At 58.2% G+C, this 17,922-nt stretch overlaps 1 protein-coding gene across 2 annotated transcripts; it reads right to left on the bottom strand.

The window, feature by feature from the left end:
• Window positions 1–6,582: 6,582 nt before the first annotated feature.
• Window positions 6,583–16,872, bottom strand: ARHGEF15 (Rho guanine nucleotide exchange factor 15). Of its 2 annotated transcripts, none has more exons than XM_080826516.1 (16): window positions 15,766–15,879; window positions 14,244–14,896; window positions 13,620–13,952; window positions 13,358–13,412; window positions 12,695–12,753; window positions 12,381–12,592; window positions 12,123–12,283; window positions 11,810–11,962; window positions 11,567–11,696; window positions 10,263–10,337; window positions 10,026–10,118; window positions 9,788–9,948; window positions 9,518–9,621; window positions 9,276–9,358; window positions 9,058–9,162; window positions 6,583–8,208 (listed from the first exon to the last, which is right to left on the bottom strand). In XM_080826516.1, the coding sequence occupies exons 2-16, from the start codon at window positions 14,845–14,847 to the stop codon at window positions 8,200–8,202; spliced, it is 2,337 nt and encodes a 778-aa protein (XP_080682642.1). In that variant the 5' UTR covers window positions 14,848–14,896; window positions 15,766–15,879; the 3' UTR covers window positions 6,583–8,199. The 2 variants fall into 2 exon arrangements, with proteins under 2 accessions (XP_080682642.1, XP_080682641.1); XM_080826515.1 differs by lacking the exon at window positions 15,766–15,879 and adding an exon at window positions 16,778–16,872 and having other exon boundaries at window positions 6,588–8,208; window positions 9,518–9,670.
• Between the last annotated feature and the right edge of the window lie 1,050 nt (window positions 16,873–17,922).

Here is a 17,922-nt window from a genome sequence, read left to right as displayed (position 1 = left end):
GAACCCTCGGCCATGGTCAGGGGCATCCAGGTCAGGAGGCTGAGCAGAGCTGGTGATCCCAGGATTTCATTTCCTTCCTTGGATCCGTTTTTATTTTCCTGGAATTTCTAAGAGTTTCTCATCCTAACAAGCAGTTCTAACGGTAACACAAAACAATACGGGAGAATCTTGGAAATATAATATCTCCCGAAAAACATTAAATCCCAGAAGACTATGCTGTAAACATGATTCCATTTTTTTTAAAGATTTTATTTATTTGACACACAGAGAGCGATCACAAGTAGGCAGAGAGGCAGGCAGAGAGAGGGGGAAGCAGGCTTCCCACCAAGCAGAGAGCCTAATATGGGGCTCGATCCCAGGACCCTGAGATCATGACCTGAGCCGAAGGCAGACGCTTTAACCCACTGAGCCACCCAGGTGCCCCAACATGATACCATTTTTATAGAGCTCGTAAACAAACACAGCGAAACAAAACACTATTTAAGCACACATACTACTATGATGGCATGGTAAGTTTTTAAAAATCAGCAGAGGGGCACCTGGCTGGCTCAGTTGGAAAGGCGTGCAACTCATGATCTTGGGGTTGTGAGTTCAAGCCCCATATTAGGTGTGGAGATTACTTAAAATAAGTAAAAATGTAAACAAGACTAAAAATAAAAATCAACAGGATGATAAATGCAAAATGTAGAATAGTGGTTATTTTATTCCCCAGGGGAGGCAAGGGAACAGGACCAGGAGGATGGCCCTGGTACATACATGTTATTGGTAATAGGTTATTGGTTCCTGAGTTAGGATAGGTGCACAGATATTCATTATATAATTATCTCTTATAACGAATGTGTAATTCATATGATCCCGTGAATGTATCAGGTCCTGTTTTTCGAAAGGTAATTAAAAATAGTCTAAGAAAGGAAATGCAATCTTAGTGATTACTAGGTCTGCAATGAAAGCTATTTATGTAGTCACAATATATAAGGTAAACACTGTTAATTGAGTTTCAACTTTCAGAATCAACAGATGGACAAAGCACGGAAGACTGAACTATGGCTATAAAAGTAAACATAGCTGTTATCAGCCTTGATGCCGTCCAAGCAAACGCTTAGAAGAGGTAAACTGGCAGGTGGAAGGAGAAGAGAACTGAAGGGAAGGGTGGGGGGACCTGACAACAGGGTCTCCACAGAAGGATGTGCAGGATGTGCACTGCACAAGAGCACACAGCTGGGGGTTGGGGGGGGGGGTGAGTGAGAACTGAAGTCCAGTCTGCACTCTGCTCAATAATTGAGGGCCCTCCAAGGGGGCTCCACTGTGTGGCAGGAAGAAGTGCTTTGTTCACTATCACGTAAAGGTGCCACTCCCCGCAAGACAACCACCTCAGCGTCCATTCAGAGGGGCTGCCTTTTAACCACAAGGTTAGAGGCACAAGCAGCAGCGGTCCAGCCAATGACATGACTGCGTATCAGTGGGCGTTCTCCGGTTGCAAGCACCGAGCCAGGCTAAGTTAGGCGAAAAGGAATGTCTTGGGGCAGTAGTGAGCGAACGCAGACTCAGACAGGAAGCCGGATGTCCTGAACAGGCTAGCAGGAGCCAGGGGAGCACAGGCGAATCCTTGGCAGGAGCTGCCCCCTCCCCCGCTTACTGCTTCCCCATAGAATTCCCCACTAAACCCCCTCTACCCTTGTCTATCTCTGATCAGGATTCCACATCTCAGAGTCTGCATGGCCTCAACTGTGTCACCTGCCCACCTCTGAGATGGGAAGGTGGATGCCCTGACCAACAGCCCACCAAGAGCCACACGGACTTGGAGAGGGACAGTTCCCCAAAAGAAAGGAAGCCGAGCACTCAAAAAATAATGATAATGTGGGGGCGCCTGGCTGGCTCAGTCCGTGGAAATCTCGACTCTTGGTTTCAGGGTTGTGAGACTAAGCCCCACATTGGATATAGAGATTACTTTTTTTTTTAAAGATTTTATTTATTTATTCATGAGGTATGGGGAAGGGGGGCAGAGGTAGAGGGAGAAGCGGGCTCCCTACTGAGCAGGGAGTCCCACGGGGGCTCATCCCAGGACCCCAGGATCATGACTTGAGCCAAAGACAGACGCTTAAGCGACTGAGCCACCCCAGTGCCCGCGGGTGTAGACATTACTTAAAAAAAATAAAAAATAAAAATAAGGATAACTTGCTGACACACGAACAGAGTGGAAGCCAGAATGGCGTACAAGGCTGGAAGTTTTCCAAAAAGGAAAGTGGCCACTGTCCCACTGATGGCGTGGGCCCCTGACGTCCCTTATAAGACAGTAACCCCCAGGCCTGTGTGGCTCAGTCAGTTGAGCATCTGCCTACACTCAGGTCATGATCCCCGGGTTCCTGGATCAGGCTCCTTGCTCAGCAGGGAGCCTGCTTCTCCCTCTGCCTGCTGCTCCCCTCCTGCTTGTTCTCTCTGTCTCTCTCTCTCACGAGTAAATAAATAAAATCTTAAAAAAAAAAACAAAACCAGAATCATTAGCTATTAGAGAATCAGAGATTAAAACCATAAGAAGGGACTCCTAGGTGGCTCAGTTAAGCATCTTCTCAGATTGTGACCCCAGAGTCCTGGGATCCCCCTCCCCCTCCCTCCTCCCCCTCCCTCTCCCTCTGCTCGTGCTCACAAGCTCTCTCTCAAATAAAGAAAATCTTTTTTAAAAAATTAGAAACAGGGGTGCCTGGGTGGCTCAGTAAGCCTCTGCCTTCAGCTCAGGTCATGATCCCGGGGTCCTGGGATCGAGCCCCACATCGCATCGCATCGGGCTCTCTGCTCAGCGGGGAGCCTGCTTCCCTTCCTCTCTCTCTCTGCCTGCCTCTCTGCCTACTTGTGATCTTTGTCTGTCAAATAAATAAATAAAATCTTTTTTAAAAAATTAGAAACAACCCAAATGTCCCCCCCACTAAAACTGATATATCCATACAACGCAATATTACTCAACAGTAAAAAGTGACGATGTACATGGATGAACCCTAAATACATTAAGCTAAGTGAAAGACTACGAACTTGAAAGTCTACCTGCCCTATGATTCCGCTTACATGACTTTACAGGAAAGGCAAAATTACAGGAGACAGAAAACAGATCGGGGTTGCCAGAGGCTGGAATTGAGGAAGAGGTTCACTACAAAGGCACAGGGGAATTCACCAGTGTGATGGAAGGAAGTCCTTCGTTTCTCAGTTGTGATGGTGGTTCCATGACTAGCTGTTTGCCAAAAATCTCTGACTTTTACACTGGAAGGGGTGAATTTCTCTGAATGTAAGTTGTACCCTAAAAATAGACGCTGTGTATAGAATTTTTGAATCACTATATTGTACACCTGAAACTAACGCTGTATGTTAACTAAAATTAAAAAATTTTTAAAAGATTTTATTTATTTATTTGACAGATCACAAGTAAGGCAGAGAGGCAGGCAGAGAGGAAAGAGGAGGAAGCAGGCTCCCTGCTGCGCAGAGAGCCGGATGCGGGGCTTGATCCCAGGACCCTGGGATCATTGACCTGAGCTGAAGGCAGAGGCTTTAACCCACTGAGCCACTCAGGCCCCTAAAATTATTTTTTTTGAAAGATTTTATTTATTTATTTGGCAGACAGAGATCACAAGTAGACAGGGAGGCAGGCAGAGAGGCAGGGAGGAAGCAGGCTCCCTGTGGAGCAGAGAGCCGATGCAGGGCTCTATCCCAGGACCCTGAGATCATGACCTGAGCCAAAGGCAGAGGCTTTAACCCACTGAGCCACCCAGGCGTCCCCTAAAATGAAATTAAAATGTAAATAAACAAAAATGAAAAATGCAATATATATTATGTAATATATACGTAATATATATATTATGTAATATATATGTATATATTTTTAAAGGGCAGAAAAAAATACTGTATTTTACAAATAGCAAAAGTGACTTCTGCGCTCTCCGGAGGGCGGGAGGCCTAATTCCCATCAAGACCGATGCTGGTTCTTCGCAGGAGAGTGGGGCAGGGAGCCACGCCCAAGAGCTCGATCGCGATGGAGGAGGAGCTGACCGGTCGAGCTTCTTGCAGGCCCCAGAACCACAGTGGGAGATGGACACAGGGCAGGGGCGAGAGCCGGGCGGTCGCTGGGGACAGCCCGGGAGCCCGGGGATCAGGTGACCCGCACTCGCCCGCAGTTTGCGCCTCAACCTCTCAGGGGCTCCTCGGCGGGGGCGGGCCACCTCCCAGTCCCTGCCATGCGCTGGGGCAGATGCAGCGAACCCGGAGCCGGAGCCCGGCGGGAGAACCCGACAGGGCCCGGAGGCTGGAAGGCAGCCTTCCCAGCGCCGCAGGTGCAGGTCGGCGCGGAGAGGGGGGCGGAGCCGGGCGCGGAGGGGCGGGGCCAGGACTGGGGGCGGGGCTAGTCCGTGAGCTCGGAGCCCAAAGGGTCCCCGCCACGCCGCGCCCCCGGGGCTGCCTGCCTTCAGCGCGCTGTCGAAAGGGGAGTTCTGCCCCTCTGCGCTCCCTAGGCCTGGCCAGAGGCGCTCTGGGGCCGCGGGGTGGGGACCCCGCAGTTTGGATCGGGCGCGCTGGGGACCGAGGTCCGGGGTTCGCCGGGTAGGCGGAGGAGCGCTCGGAGGACACTACCTTTTGCCCCGATGGGGGTGCCTCCCTGGTGACCCGGCCGAGCCTGACAGCAGGAACCATCACCATCACATACCCCTGTGCCTGAAGAGAGAGGGAGCCCTGCAAGGAAGGGGGGCGGGGAGAGAGAGACCAGCTTTCGGGGTTGGACAGAGAGCCAGGCTGAAGGGTTCTGGAAAGGATCTCAGGGAGGTGGGAGGGCTCAGTGGGGTTAGGAGAGGGGGGAGAGCTAGCGAGCAGGCTGTGAGGAGGGGGTGACAGCTCTTCTCACCCACCTGCCGCTTGTGGTCGCGGCTGTACCCCCCTCCGCCACGACGGCGTTGACCCAGAGCCGTAAAAGGGCCCGTGCAAAGACCCTTCAGTGCCCTGTCCCATCTTTATGATCATTGATCATCCACTCGCCAAACACGAAGACCACAGACATGAGGGGCAGGGCTGTGGGTGGAGAAAGGGCTTACTGACTCACAGAGAGAGACTCCCAACAGGGGCCCAGCTTCCCCACTCTGTCCTCTCCTGCACCTTTCCTAAGCCTGTGACAATATTTGTTTCTTCCATCCCCCCAGCATGGCAGAATGGGAAGGATTGGAGTAGTGGGACATGCGTCCCTGCTACCCCCACCGCCGTGCCTGGAGTGGCAGACTGGGCAGCCCTGAAAGGCGTCTTCTCCCCTGGACCCTCCTACCACACCTCCAAGAAAGTTGCCCAAGGCACCCAGAGGGGCAGGAAGGAGCTGCACAAAGACGGAGAGGCTGATGGACGCCTGGGCGTGTGCGGGAGGGGGAGGGAAGGAATGCAATATGGGACATGTGACCCGCAGCCCCCAAGTACCACCTCTACCGCCTCCCCGCTGTTCCGCCTCCTCTGTCTTCCTTACCGGGTGCCATTCCTTCCCTCATCCACTCTCTCTGCATGCACGGTGGCCCTCATTCCTGCCCCCACCTCTTCCCCCTAGGGTTGGTGCTGCGTGCCCCGCCCCCCCACCCACAGGCCCGCAGAAGGCAAACGCCTCCGGGACTGCACAGACACACCCAGGTCACCCCCACCCCCAACATAAAGAGACCTCCAAGGTAACAGAAACATGACAACCCCTTCCCTCCCTGCCTTTTCTGTCCCTTTAGGGACATGTGGCTGCATTTTATGTGCTTTATGTCCCCAGAACGACTCTTGTCTGCCCCATCTCCCCATTATCCCAGTATCAGGACTTCTGAACTGGAGAATGGAGGCATCTGTAGGGACAGGGATGGGGGAAGGAGTGAGGAGCTGGGAGGGAGTGTATAGAGGGTACCTGTGTAGCTTTGGGTCAGCCTCTGCATGTCTCAGTATCTCAGAGGAAGAGGGGAGTAGAGTAGGGGGTGGGGAGGGGCTCCCCCACCAGGTAACTTGAAGGAGCATGTGCGCCAGCTCCCTCGCATGACCACTACCTCCTCTTCCTGGACTTCAGGCCCCCTGTGGCCACCCCTAGAAGGCTCTTTGCCCAGATGGTCCCAGGGCTGCTTCCTTCTTATCATTCCCAGAACGTAGGCTCCTAGAGGGCAAAACCCTTGTCTTTTTCACCTCCGCATCCCTATGTTCTAGAAGGCACTGGATAAACACGTGGCGAATTGAATTGCATTGAACAGAGATGCTTGGCTGGTCGGTAAAGGACATTTGCTGCTGACTTACTGTCCTTTCTGTCCTCGCTCGGAGCTTCGTCCCCTGCTGGAGCCCCAGCCATACCTGGCCCGGCCCTGTGCTCCTCCCCAGCCCACACCAGCCCTCTGTTCTGGCCTCCCTCTGCAGACCCACCGCCACCTAGACCCCTAGATCCCTCGGAAACGAGGAGTGGGCCAACACACTCGGGCCATGCTCCGGGTCTCCAAGGCCCAGTCCCAGCCCAACTGACCCCGGCTCTCAAAGAATCTCGTTCCAAGCAGCCTCATCCCCTTACAAAGCCAAATTTGCAGACTATTGTTCCTTTAAGCACACGCTCTCCCCAGTACAGGCCCACCAACATTTATTGAGGGTTTCTCATAAGCCAGGCACTGTGCAAAGTCCTGGGTGGCCAAAGGCCAGTCCCCTTCTCCCTCCCAGCCTCCCAGAGTCCTTGCCCCTCCTGCGGTTGGGGGGTAGTTGCCGTCCTGGGCCAGCTGCCATATGTGAGCTGAAGGGACAGTATGACGGGCCCAGCTCAGGGAAGGCCTGGTGCCAGGCTGAGTCACCAGCAACTGTGTGCTCTGCTCTGTCTCCATCCCTCACCTCCTTCTGGCATCCCCCGGGGCACTTTCTCCCCTGGAAGGAGATGCTGGGGTAGGGCTGGGACGCCACACTGGCTCTTTGTTCCCTCCCCACTGGTGAGCCCAGAGTTTCCATGAGAGGTCCAGGATGAAGGCAGGAAAGCTGGAGAGGCTCCCCGACCGGCCCGAGATCCACAGCTCCCGTTTCTTCCCCCAAATCTGGGGCCCAGAGCCAGTGTGAAGCCCGAAGCCGGGCTGGATGGATGGCTGGTTACAGTTCAGGTTGGAAGCCAAGGTTGGGGCAAGAAAGCCTCAGGGGGCTTCAGGCCATGGCTACTGGCCGTCTTCAGTCCCTCGGGCTCCTCTACCAGGCTGTGTGGCGGAGCCCCAGCATCACCCTCCAGCTGCCATGGACCCCTGGCCCAGAGCTCAGGCTTCTCCTCCCCCACTCTGGCCTCTGGCCGCCAAGCCACACCCAGCACATCATCTCCGGGGGAGCCCAGACCTCCTGTCTTCTTGGAGAAAATAACAGGAAAAGCAGGGGGTGAGGGGAGAAATGGAGCGCTCAGTCCCCGGGGAGGAGGCGGGACCCCCCCCACACACCGCCTTCACTAGGACACCTCCCCTGACACACACAGAGACACAGGGACACACGCGCCGATTGTCTGAGACACCCACTCTGGATTCTTCTAGAATCGAGGAAGTGGCTTCAGAGGGCACAGGAGGCACCCCAGGAATGGAACCAAGCGCTTCCCACACTCAAAGGGCAGGACAGTCATTGCTACAGAACCAAGCAGGGGCAGCACAGGTCTCTGTGGCCCGGACCACCGTCTTCCGTGGCTGGACGTCCCTGCTCACTGCTGTTGGCTATTTCATCCCGGGACTTCATTTCCAACGCAGCCCTTTTTAAAAACTTTATTGACTTAGTTTATCAGTCTTGCTTGGCTGTGAGCGGAGCAGGGATACTCATTGGCCAGCGGCTCAGCCAGCTCAGGACCCATTGGCTGCTCTGCACCAGGCCTCTGTCTCCATTGGCCACCCACTCAAGCCATCCTTCGCCGGTGGGCTCCGACGGCCTTGTTTTCATTGGCTGCCTCCTCCCGAAGCTCGGTCCCTATTGGTTGCCAATAGAGGTAGCGTTTCCACTGACAGCGAATCCGATGGATGGATGAGCTTTGTCCTCTCCGCGCCCAGCCGCCAGCTGTCCCAGCCCGTGCACCGCCGCCGCCCAGCCTGCATTAGGGTGGGGGGGCACTGGGGGAGCCCGAAGAGGGCCCAACGGCCTCGAGGAGCCTCTGGTGCTGGCGAAGGTGCTTCCTCCTCTCGTGTTCCCCTGTGACTTCACACACCAACTGGGCAGGGAAGGCCCCCGGAAACCCCTTCAGCCAGCCTGGGGAAAGAGAGACAGGGGCCCAAGTGGAACCAAGGCAGGGGAGAGGTCGGGAAGGAAAGGAAGAGGTCCCACGGGGTCTAATGCCCGAGGGTCCCAGTGAGTGCAGGGATTAGTGGAGAAGCCTGGAGCATCACGAGAAATGACATTAGAGGCGGAGGCCACAGCAGCAACAGAGGATGGGAGTCCCTGCTGTCCAGCCCTGCAATGGCCGCTCATCTCACTCAGAGGGAGAGCCGGGTTTCTCAGGGGAACCTAAGAGGACCCCCATGGCCCGGTCCCCATTACCTCTGCGACCTCATCTGCCCCCTCCCCTTTTCTCACTCCCTCTACCACATTGGCCTCCTTACTGTTGCTCGCAGGCACTGGCCACAGGGCCTTTGCGCTGACTCCGGTCCGGGCTCCTCGACACTCTTCCTCCAGATACCATGTACCTACGTTCTTCACCTCTATCAAGTCACGGCTCACACGAGCCTCCTCATGGAGACACATCTCGACCTCCCTATTTTAAATTGTAATCCTACCCCACCCTGGGACTCCTGACCTCCTTGACTGTGTTCCACTTGTGTTTTCCCACAGCACTTATAACCGTCAGACACACTGTAGCATTGTAATCTCTACACCCAGAGTAGGGCTCGAACTTTGACCCTGAGATCAAGAGTCGGATATTCCAATCAGGGGCTCCCGTATCATTTACTTTTATATCTTGTTAATTCTTTGTTGTTTCTCCTCCACTGGAATGTGCATTCCAGCAGGGCAAGAATCTTGGGGCCTGGGACAGCAAGCAGCACCCCGGGAGGTGCTTAGTAAAAACTCACTGAACAAATAATAACTACAAGAATGTCTCACCTTCGGGGCTCTTGTGTGGGTGCTTGGGGGGAGCCCTGGACTCCAGACTTCGTCCCTCCGTCCTGGCCACTGCAGAAGGCTCTGAACACAGTTCCTGGGAGCAGTCTGGTTGGGGACGAGTGACACATAGTGGGATCGAGACTCTTTTTAGCTTCTCCCCCCCGTCTTCCCCTGGAGCCTCACGTTTCCTTCCCTCCTCCCCTCTGGGGGACACTCACCACAGTCCTCATAGACAGTATCCGGGGAGCAGGGTAGGGGGCCCGGGGTTGGGAAGGCTCCCAGCCATCGCTGCATGTCTGATCTGGTGGGGACAGAGGGAGGAGTCACGTTTGAACGAAGAGGTCCTTCTTGGGGATAGACAAGGGCTGCAGAGGAGGGAGACTGAGGAGGAGGAGGGTGGTGGGCTCTGAGAAGCCTAGCGAGGGTCCCTGGGGTGTTTTCTGAAGGAGACACAACTCACAGGGACGAGGCTTGCAGGAGCCGGTGGGTGGGGCGGCCCTGGTGGTTGCTGAGAAGGGAGAGGCGGAATGTGGGGGGTCCGGAGGGGTCTGGAACCTGCTGGGCCTGGACCAGGGAGCGATGGGCATAGTCCAGAACTTGTAGCCGCTGCCCGCTGCCCGGCGGAGGGGGTGGGGTGGGGAGGAGAGGCGGTTCAGAGGGAGGACAGAGATCCAGCCGGACCCCTCCTCCCTGCCCCTGCCCGGGCGCCCTCCGTCCCCCTGGGACCCACCTCTTGGGCTGAGTGATGAGCAGCAGGTCGCTGAACAGCAGCAGGCAGAGGGGGGTGAAGCGGGGGCGCGAGGTGAACAGCACTCCGCCCCTCCGGCAGCCGAGCTCCGTCAGCTCCCCCTGCAGCTCCAGGCGCCGGGACCAGGACACCAGGGGCAGGGCCTGGGGGGGGGGGGCTTGTTGCAGCACTGGGGGTGGGGGTCGGGAAAGGGAAGGTGGGAACCAGGGCAGGGACCCACCTTGACTTTATGAAAGCGCAGCCTCTGGGTGAGACGGATCAGCTCCTCCGTCTGCTTCATGCGCCCTACCTCAGCGCTGCAACGCTCAATGATCTGGGGTTAGGGAGACGTGTCACCCACCCCTACGCACCCCTACCTCTTCTCCCTACCGCCAAGGCACCTGCACTCCCCGCCCACCCCCTGCCCCCCATCCCCGGCCCCGGCTCCCCCAACACGCCCCAGCATCCCGCTGCCCACCTTGCTGACAGCACCCAGGGCTTTCTGCGCATTCTCCTGGCGGCTGGACCCCTCCTCTGTCTGGCGCAGAATATTCTGGGGACAAGGCAGAGCTTCAGTTAAGAGGACCCCACCTGGCTTGACAAAATGCTTAGTCCGGGTTCACAGGGTTGGGGAACCAACCTCAATCAGGCCAAGAGACCTCACCTCTCACTGTCTGCACAACCCTGAGCACCTCGGGTTACCTCCCTGAGCCTCAGTTTTCCCCGTCTGTCAAATGGGGAGAATACACACCTAGCATACCACCAATAGCCCCACCGTGAGGATTCAGTGAGGTAAGAAGACATAAAGGGCTCAGCATAGTCCTGGGTACGTGGCAAATGCAAAAGAGAGGGTTGCTACCGTTTTAATCATTATCAACCACAACTCTTAGCACCAACAATGTAGCAGAGTGACTAAGAGTGCCCAGATTCACCTTTTGCCTCTCTCAATTATTTTCTGTGCCTCAGTTTCCCCATCTATAAAGTGGGGTCAATAACAGCTCCTACCCACAGTTGTTGGTAAGGGTAAACAGGTACAGAGCACTTAGAACCGTGTTGAGGACGGGGCACTCCGTAGCCCTTTAGCGGCTACGTCAGTGTTACAATTATTAGGTTGTCTACACTGGGGATACACAAAGCTGAACAGGATATGAAAATGCCGATAATCTAGATGGGGACTCCTCACACCCAGGCACCCCCATCGCATCACCTGGTTTAGGAGAAGTTTCTACTCTCTCAACCTGATTCCACCCCCACTCCCCACTCTACCTTTCTCTCCGAGGGGGAGCCTTTTTAGACACCTTTTCACTAAGTGTCCCACCCATCACGACATTTTAATACCCCAGATACACTGTGTGTCTATTTACGAGCCCTTGGGAGTACCACCAACATTGGCATGGCGAAGATTTTGCCCCCAGAAGAACTGATTTTTGCCTCTTTGGGAGTGACATCACTGCCATCGGGAAGGCATGCGGTGGGAGATCCCAAAGACCACCCCCCCCATTCCCCCTGAAACCGAGAGAAAGGAAGGGACCTGTCCAAGGTCACTCAGCCAGTTCTCAGCAGAGCTAGGTCTAGAACTCACGTCTCTAGCCAGGGGCCCTTTTCACCTCTAGGGAAAGCTTGGTGTGTCCTGGATAGAGAAGCCTGGGGAGAATTCCCCAAGGGGGCTGGGCCGGTGCGAGGGCAGAGGGGCAGAGGAGCAGAGGACCTCTTCCCCTGGCCCCCTCCTGACCACCGGGCCCCCCCTCCGCCCTCCCTTCCCCCTCCCCCCTCCCCAGGCACCTGCAGCAGCATGCGGAGCCTGGTGATACGCTGGAAAGGCAGCAGCAGGAAGGACGGCAGGGGCAGCCGCTCACATTTCGGGAGGCTCTGCAGGCGCCTCAGCTCCGCGGAGAAGCGCACGTTCGTGTCCCTGCGAAAGCAGGCCACCTGCAGGCCACCTCCAGGCCCGGGTCCCGAAACCCGCTCCCCAGCTTCCTCTCCCACGCGCGCAACGGCCCCGCTTTCCGCCTCCCGCACACTCACATAAGGCGGCTGTAGGTCTCCTCCTGGTATTGCTGGTTCCGAACGTAATCCACATACACGGAGAAGGGACCCACGGCGTGGTCGTGCACCACATCACAAAGGTCGCTGATGTGGGGGGAAGAGCGCACACGGGACAGGAGCGTCCCTAGAAACCTGAAGGGGAGGGGGCAGAGAGCCAAGTCTCCCAGGTGTTTGCGCAAGAGCTGGGCACTAAGTGGGCGCGAGGAAAGGAAGACCTGGGACAAGCAGAAAGCTAAGGGAGCGCTCAGCCGCCCGAGGCCTGCTGCGGCTGCGGGGACGGGAACCCACTGACCGCTCGCTGACTCCCTGGACGCGCTGCACATTGGAGAAGAGGGTGTGGTGGTCCCGGGGGGTGAGCGTGTCCCGGAGAGCCTGGCTCAGCACGAAGGTGTCCGTCAGCAGCCTCAGCGAGCGCAGGTAGGAGGCCTCCGATGTCACCACCTCGAACAGGCTCTGAGGAGGCAGAACTGGGCCGTAGTGCAAAGCCCAGCTCCCAGGTCCCACACCCCCATCCCCTGCGCCAGCGCTGCCCGAGCCCAGGCGTGCCCACCTCCTGCATGCGTCTCTCCTGGGCGCTCAGCGTGTCCAGGAGGCCGCTGGCCCGGACGGCCGGAAGCTCCTGCCACAGTGTGTTGCGAGGTCCAGGGGGCCGGGCGAAGGTGGGACCTTCGCCGGGGGTTGTGGGGGAGGGACACCCGTCCTCGCTGACCCCCCAGAGCTCCTCGGACAGCACAGCTGCTCGATAGTTCTGGTACAGGGGCTCTGCGGAGCAGACAGAGCACATCAGGGAAAGCCAGCCCCCCGGGACCCTTCTCCCGCAGCTTGCTGGTCACAACAGGGACCCCCACATCCAGAGGCCCTCACCATCCTGCAGGGGCAGCTCCCAGTTTTGTTCCTTCAGCTCCTCCAGCCCCTCCTTGTCTCTGTGGAGAGAAAGGGATAGAGTGCCCCAGAGCCCCCACTGGGACCCACCTGCGAGTGGGGGGTAGGTGCTATTCACACGCTAGTGTAAAGCGTCTCTCTCAGCTGTTTCAGGGTGAACCATTGTCTGCGATGGCCTGTTTGTGCCTCAGTGACATTCCGCGCGATCAGCCTAAGCTCATGCCTCCCTGCTCTGTCCCATGCAACCGAGCAACCCGCCCAGGAGAATTCATGCCAGCTGGGGGTCCTGAATCTAAAATGAATGACAAGCCCGGAGGACACACAAGAGATGTTCCCGGTGCCAGACGGATCTGTGGCCGGTGGCCGCAGAGGGAGGCTGGAGGTGGGGGACCGTCAAACGGACCCCCAAGACCACCCTCAGCGCCTGGGTGAGGTCGCCGGCGGGCTTACCCCTGCCCCCAGATGAGGACCCTGAGACCTGGAAAGTCGAAGTGACTTGTCTCAGGTCACACGGCAAGGGACAGAGCTGCTTGTCTCCAGAGCCCGAGATGTGCTTCACCCCACATTCGGGCAGGGCGGGGGTTGAGCGGGGCCTGATGCCTCGTCTGCTCTGGGGTAGGGAGTAAGGGTGCAGGGGTTTGGTACCTGCCCTCCGTTGTTGCTGGAGGAGTGTTCTGAGGAGTTTCATCAGGATTGTCCCCTGGAGAGAGATTGCCCACAGTGAAGAGAGCAGACCTCCAGGTCCCCAGCCCAGGACACCTGAGTCCAGACCCAGCAGAGACACTTACTGGCGGAGGAACCAAAGCCCCCACAGCCTGTTGAGGGTGGCAGTCTGTAGGCGTTTAGACCTCTCTACTTGGGTCCCTTCCCTTCCCAGCCCGGAAGCCCCCTCCCCCAGGCCCCGTACCTGTATGGATTCCATCTTCGGAGGGCGGATCGAGATCTGGCTTGGGGGGGTCCCCGGGGATGGTGGTGTCCTGCCTGACCCAAGTTGGTTTGGGGGCTTTGAGGGGCGGGAGGAGTTTGTGCTCGGCCGTGGAGCGGTAGGACGTAAGGACCACTGGGGGGAGACCGATGCTTGGAGGGCTGGGGCGAGAGCGGGAGGCCCTCAGTGGGGAGGTGCGGCAGAAAGCCCTGGGGCCATCCTCGTAGCCCCCCACAGGCACCCAGCGGAGCTCGAGGCCAGGCCGGCCTATGTGACAGACACACGGGCAGCAAGGAGGGCAGGCCAGGCCAGCATCTGTGGGAGACACGGGTGTCCTAAGGTGGAGGCCCCTGGGGCCTGGCCCCACGCTGCCCAGGACCCCCCCTCCCCTGAACCCGTCCAGCAGGGGGACATTGACGGTCCAGCCTCAAGTCTCTCTCTCCTCCGCCTGCCTGTCTTCAGACCCCAGCAAATATGCAAACCAGATTTTCCAAACGTGAAATCCATTTTTAAGACCGTAGCCTCTGAAAGCACCCAGTCTTAAAGCACCGAGATCAAAGAAGATGGGCTAGAAGGAGCCCACCCGGGGCCCCACGACACACTTACCCGGAGTGCCGTTCTCCTGGGATCCACTCCCAGCAAGGTTGCCCTGTGGAGCCTCTCTCTCCCCGTTCACATCCGCTGCCCCTTGGGGACCCGGCTCCAGGACCTCCGCAGCCTGGACCCTGCTCTCAGTCCCCCATTCAAACCTGCCAGCCAGTCTCCGCACAGTGCCCGGCGCTGAGGCAGAGCCGCCCTGGGCGGGGACCCCAGGCGTGGGGAGCAGGGGCAGAGTGTGTGACCCCGAGGGCTTGGGTGGGGGGACAGGAGACCGGGGAGCAGGCTCTGGGGTGATGGAGCGCCTGGACGCGGGACTGGGGGTGCTAGAAGGCGAGTCTGGGGAAGTCTGGGAGTCCAGGCTGGCTTTAGAAGCTGATGGAGGCAGGAGGGCGGGGGGCTTGAGGGAGGAGGCAGGGGGGTCCCAGTGGATAGGGGTGGACACTGGGGTTGGTGCATCATTGGAGGTGAGGGCAGGTTCTTGGGGAGATGAGCCGTTGTGGTGGGCCCCTGGGGACTGGGCAGCCCGGGGTCGAGAAGGGGGGCGGGGGCGGATGATCCGAGGGGGCTTCTGGGTAGGGGGTGTTGCTGCGGGAAGAGACTGGGCTGACATCTCCCTCTGGGCTCTTCAAAAGAGTGGGGTGCTCTGCTGGAGTCATCCCCTGAGGAAGAGGGAGGGAGAAAGAGACCCTTAGTGCCCCCAGCCCGCGGGTAGACTGAGGCCTTCTAGCAGAAACTGGGGGCCAACAAAAGGGGCAGGATGTCAGGGTCCGGAGGGAAGGCTGGTGCCCGCCCTCGGCTTCCTTCTCATCTCGCTGTCTCCTGTCTTCACCGCTCACCTCTCCTTGCCTCCCCGCCTGCATTTCTGTTTTTTTGGCTTCTGGTGCCAGAGTCAGGCCAGAGGAGACAGTGAGCGGGCTTGGGGGCGCCCAGTTAGAGACCCAGCGGGGGCGGTGGGGGGGGGGCGGGTGTACATGAGAACTGGAAATGTAAGGGACGCTCGGATTGCCCTGTGGCCAGATGCATCCAGCTGCTGAGCTCTGTGTGTGTGCACGTGTGCGCACGTGTGTGATTGCGTGTGCAGTGTGTGTGTGTGTGTGCGCGCGCGCTCGTGTGCCATTTACGCGGCTGCGGTGAGACGCTGAGAGCGCACCGCTCTGTGCTGACAGGCGCGGCGAGCGGAGGCTGCTGGGCATGTGCGGGGGCGACGTGGGGTGCGCTGGGGTCGCCTGTGCCTGGCGCCGTCTACGGGGGTGGGGGGTTGGGGGGGGCCTGGGCCGCTGTGTGCGCAGGCGCGCCGCACGAGCCCGGGCAGCCAGGGATGCATCACTATTTCCCTGCTCCAGCCGGCCCTCCGCCCCCCATTTCCCAGTTCCTCTCTCCGGACTCTCCCTTTCCGGATTATTTTTAGTCTCCTTTTCCTGCCCTGAAGATTCCTGGAGCCTCTGACCCCAAGAGACCAGGAGGCCCCGGGCATGGTCTGTCCTGCCCCGTCCCCATCCCTGCCTGCCCTGCCCCCCCCCCCACCTACCCCCTCCAGTCTGGTCCGAGAGGCCCCGGCGGCAGCCTGGGTCCTGCCAGGAGGCCTGGTGGGTGGGCAGGAGACCAGACTGAAGATGAGGACCAGTGGGGCCGGGATACCCGCATCTGGGCTTCACCTCCTCCTGCGTGCAGGCGGCAGCAATCCTGAGCAGGCTGCGGGGGGCTAGGGCGGTGCCCCCAAACTCCGGACAGGAGTCGGTAGGAGAGTCAGAGCCCTCCAAGCCCCAGGCTGGGTTCTGGAGAAATGATGCCGGGTGGCGGCTGCGGGCGGGAGGCTGTAGTCTTACAGCTCAATGGCCTCTGTGTTCTGGCAGGAAGTTCCTTAGGTGGCCTGGCCAGTGGCCTCACTAGCCCGCCGGCTCCTCCCCAGCCTTGGCCCTCTCAGGGATCCCTCCCCACCCCCAGGTACCTGCGTTTACTTCCTTTCCCGCCCCCCCCCCACTCGGGCCTCTGGCAGGACCCAGGTACTCGGGCCCCACGCACTCACCCTTCAGTCCTGTCCCCTCTGTCACCTCCCAGGGCTGAGTGAGTAGGGGCAGGAAACAGGAATCGGATCCTCCTCCCAACCGGACAACCCCCCCCCAACCACCCCGCACTCCACATGCGCACACTAGGGTCTGGAAGATGCGAGGGACCCAGGATCCCGAGGGTCCCGGGAAAGGCTGAATCTCAGGCCCAGAGGGTGGTCTCTGCTGTACCAACCGTTCGGTTTGCCCTGCTGTGTAGACTGGGGTCTCCCAGGGGCTGCGGTGAGGACAGGGTAGCAGTAGCACAGGGCTGGGCCGGAGGGAGGGTCCAGGGTCTAAACTCCTCTCTGTCAGCTAAGGGATGGTGTGTGAGTCCCTCCACTACTGTCTGAGCCTCTGTGCCGCACCTCACACCATAGCCTGTCCCTTTAACTGCTAACCTGTCCCACGGGGTGCTACAGTCTATTATTCACACCAAGGCACCCCATCCAGGATTCTGCCCCCCAACTCTGTGATAGTGCCCCCTGAACTTACCTTTATCTTTCTGGAAGCAGTGTCTACTTTCAGCGGGTCCTGCCGACCCCTTGGAGTGAGGAATGTGGGGCCCAGTCTCTGAATGCTTGTGTTTCTGGGACGGGAACCGAGGGCCCAGATTGAGATCTCCACAGAGGAAGCCAGTTCCTCAGCCCCACCCGGCCATTGTGTCAAGCGTGTGTGCATGTGTATATGGGGGGGGGGCGGGGAGGGAAGCAGGGGGAGAGGGCCCAGGACTGGCAGGAGAGCTGAGACCGTCTCCTCCAGGTGGGTGCCAGACATTTGCTGGGACCCCTGCCTGCCCCCGGTTCTCAGTCTGCCTCTCTCTGGGTCCAGGCCCTGACTCTCCCTCTCCCAGTGGGAGGCTTTGGTGTGCATGCGCGCTGGACAGTCAGCACCCCTGGGGCTGGGTGGGCAGGGGACCCTCTCACCTCCAGTTTGCTCTGTGCTTAGGGAGCTGAGTCCAGAGGGCAGGGGGTGCGCCGTAAAAACAGCTGAGAGGCCTGGCTGCAGGTGTCGGGGAGGAAGATACAAGGGCAGTTTTGAAATCCCGGGGCCTCTGCCCATGCCCAGGTGCGTCTCTTTCTAGATCCGTGCGTGCACACACCCCCCCAAACGAGACACTGGAAAGAAAAGCCAGAAAACTGGGATAGAAATGTTTGAACCCCTTTCTCCTGCAAATGAAAGGCAAATTTTTCTCAGTGATCAACCAGGTACTACAGGATCTACCCTCCGCCCTGCCCTCTGCTCGCAGGGGAGGGGGGTGGCCAGGGGCAGAGGGAGAGGGAGAAGCAGGCTCCCCACTGAGCCTGGGGCTCCATCCAAGTGATGTAGGAAAGACGTTAGGATTCAAAGCCCACGGCCAAGAAAGAATTCTTGAGACGTCTTTGGTGCAAAAAGGTGATTTTATTAAAGCACAGGGACAGGTCCCGTGGGCAGGAAGAGCTGACTGGGGTCATTAGCCGTGGCCCATTATATACTTCCAAGTCGGGAGGGGGCTAGGGAGAGTGTAAGTCTCTAAGAAATTTTGGAAGCAAGGTTTCCAGGACCTTGAGGGGGCTAGCTGTGGTTGGGAAAATGTCATTTATTACTGTGTAATCAAACCTGAGATATGAGACCCTTCAGAGGTAAATCGGTGGGTTATA

This window comes from Martes martes (assembly GCF_963455335.1).
Source record: "Martes martes genome assembly, chromosome: 16".
Lineage (NCBI taxonomy): Eukaryota > Metazoa > Chordata > Mammalia > Carnivora > Mustelidae > Martes > Martes martes.
This window is presented reverse-complemented; position numbering and strand designations above follow the sequence as displayed.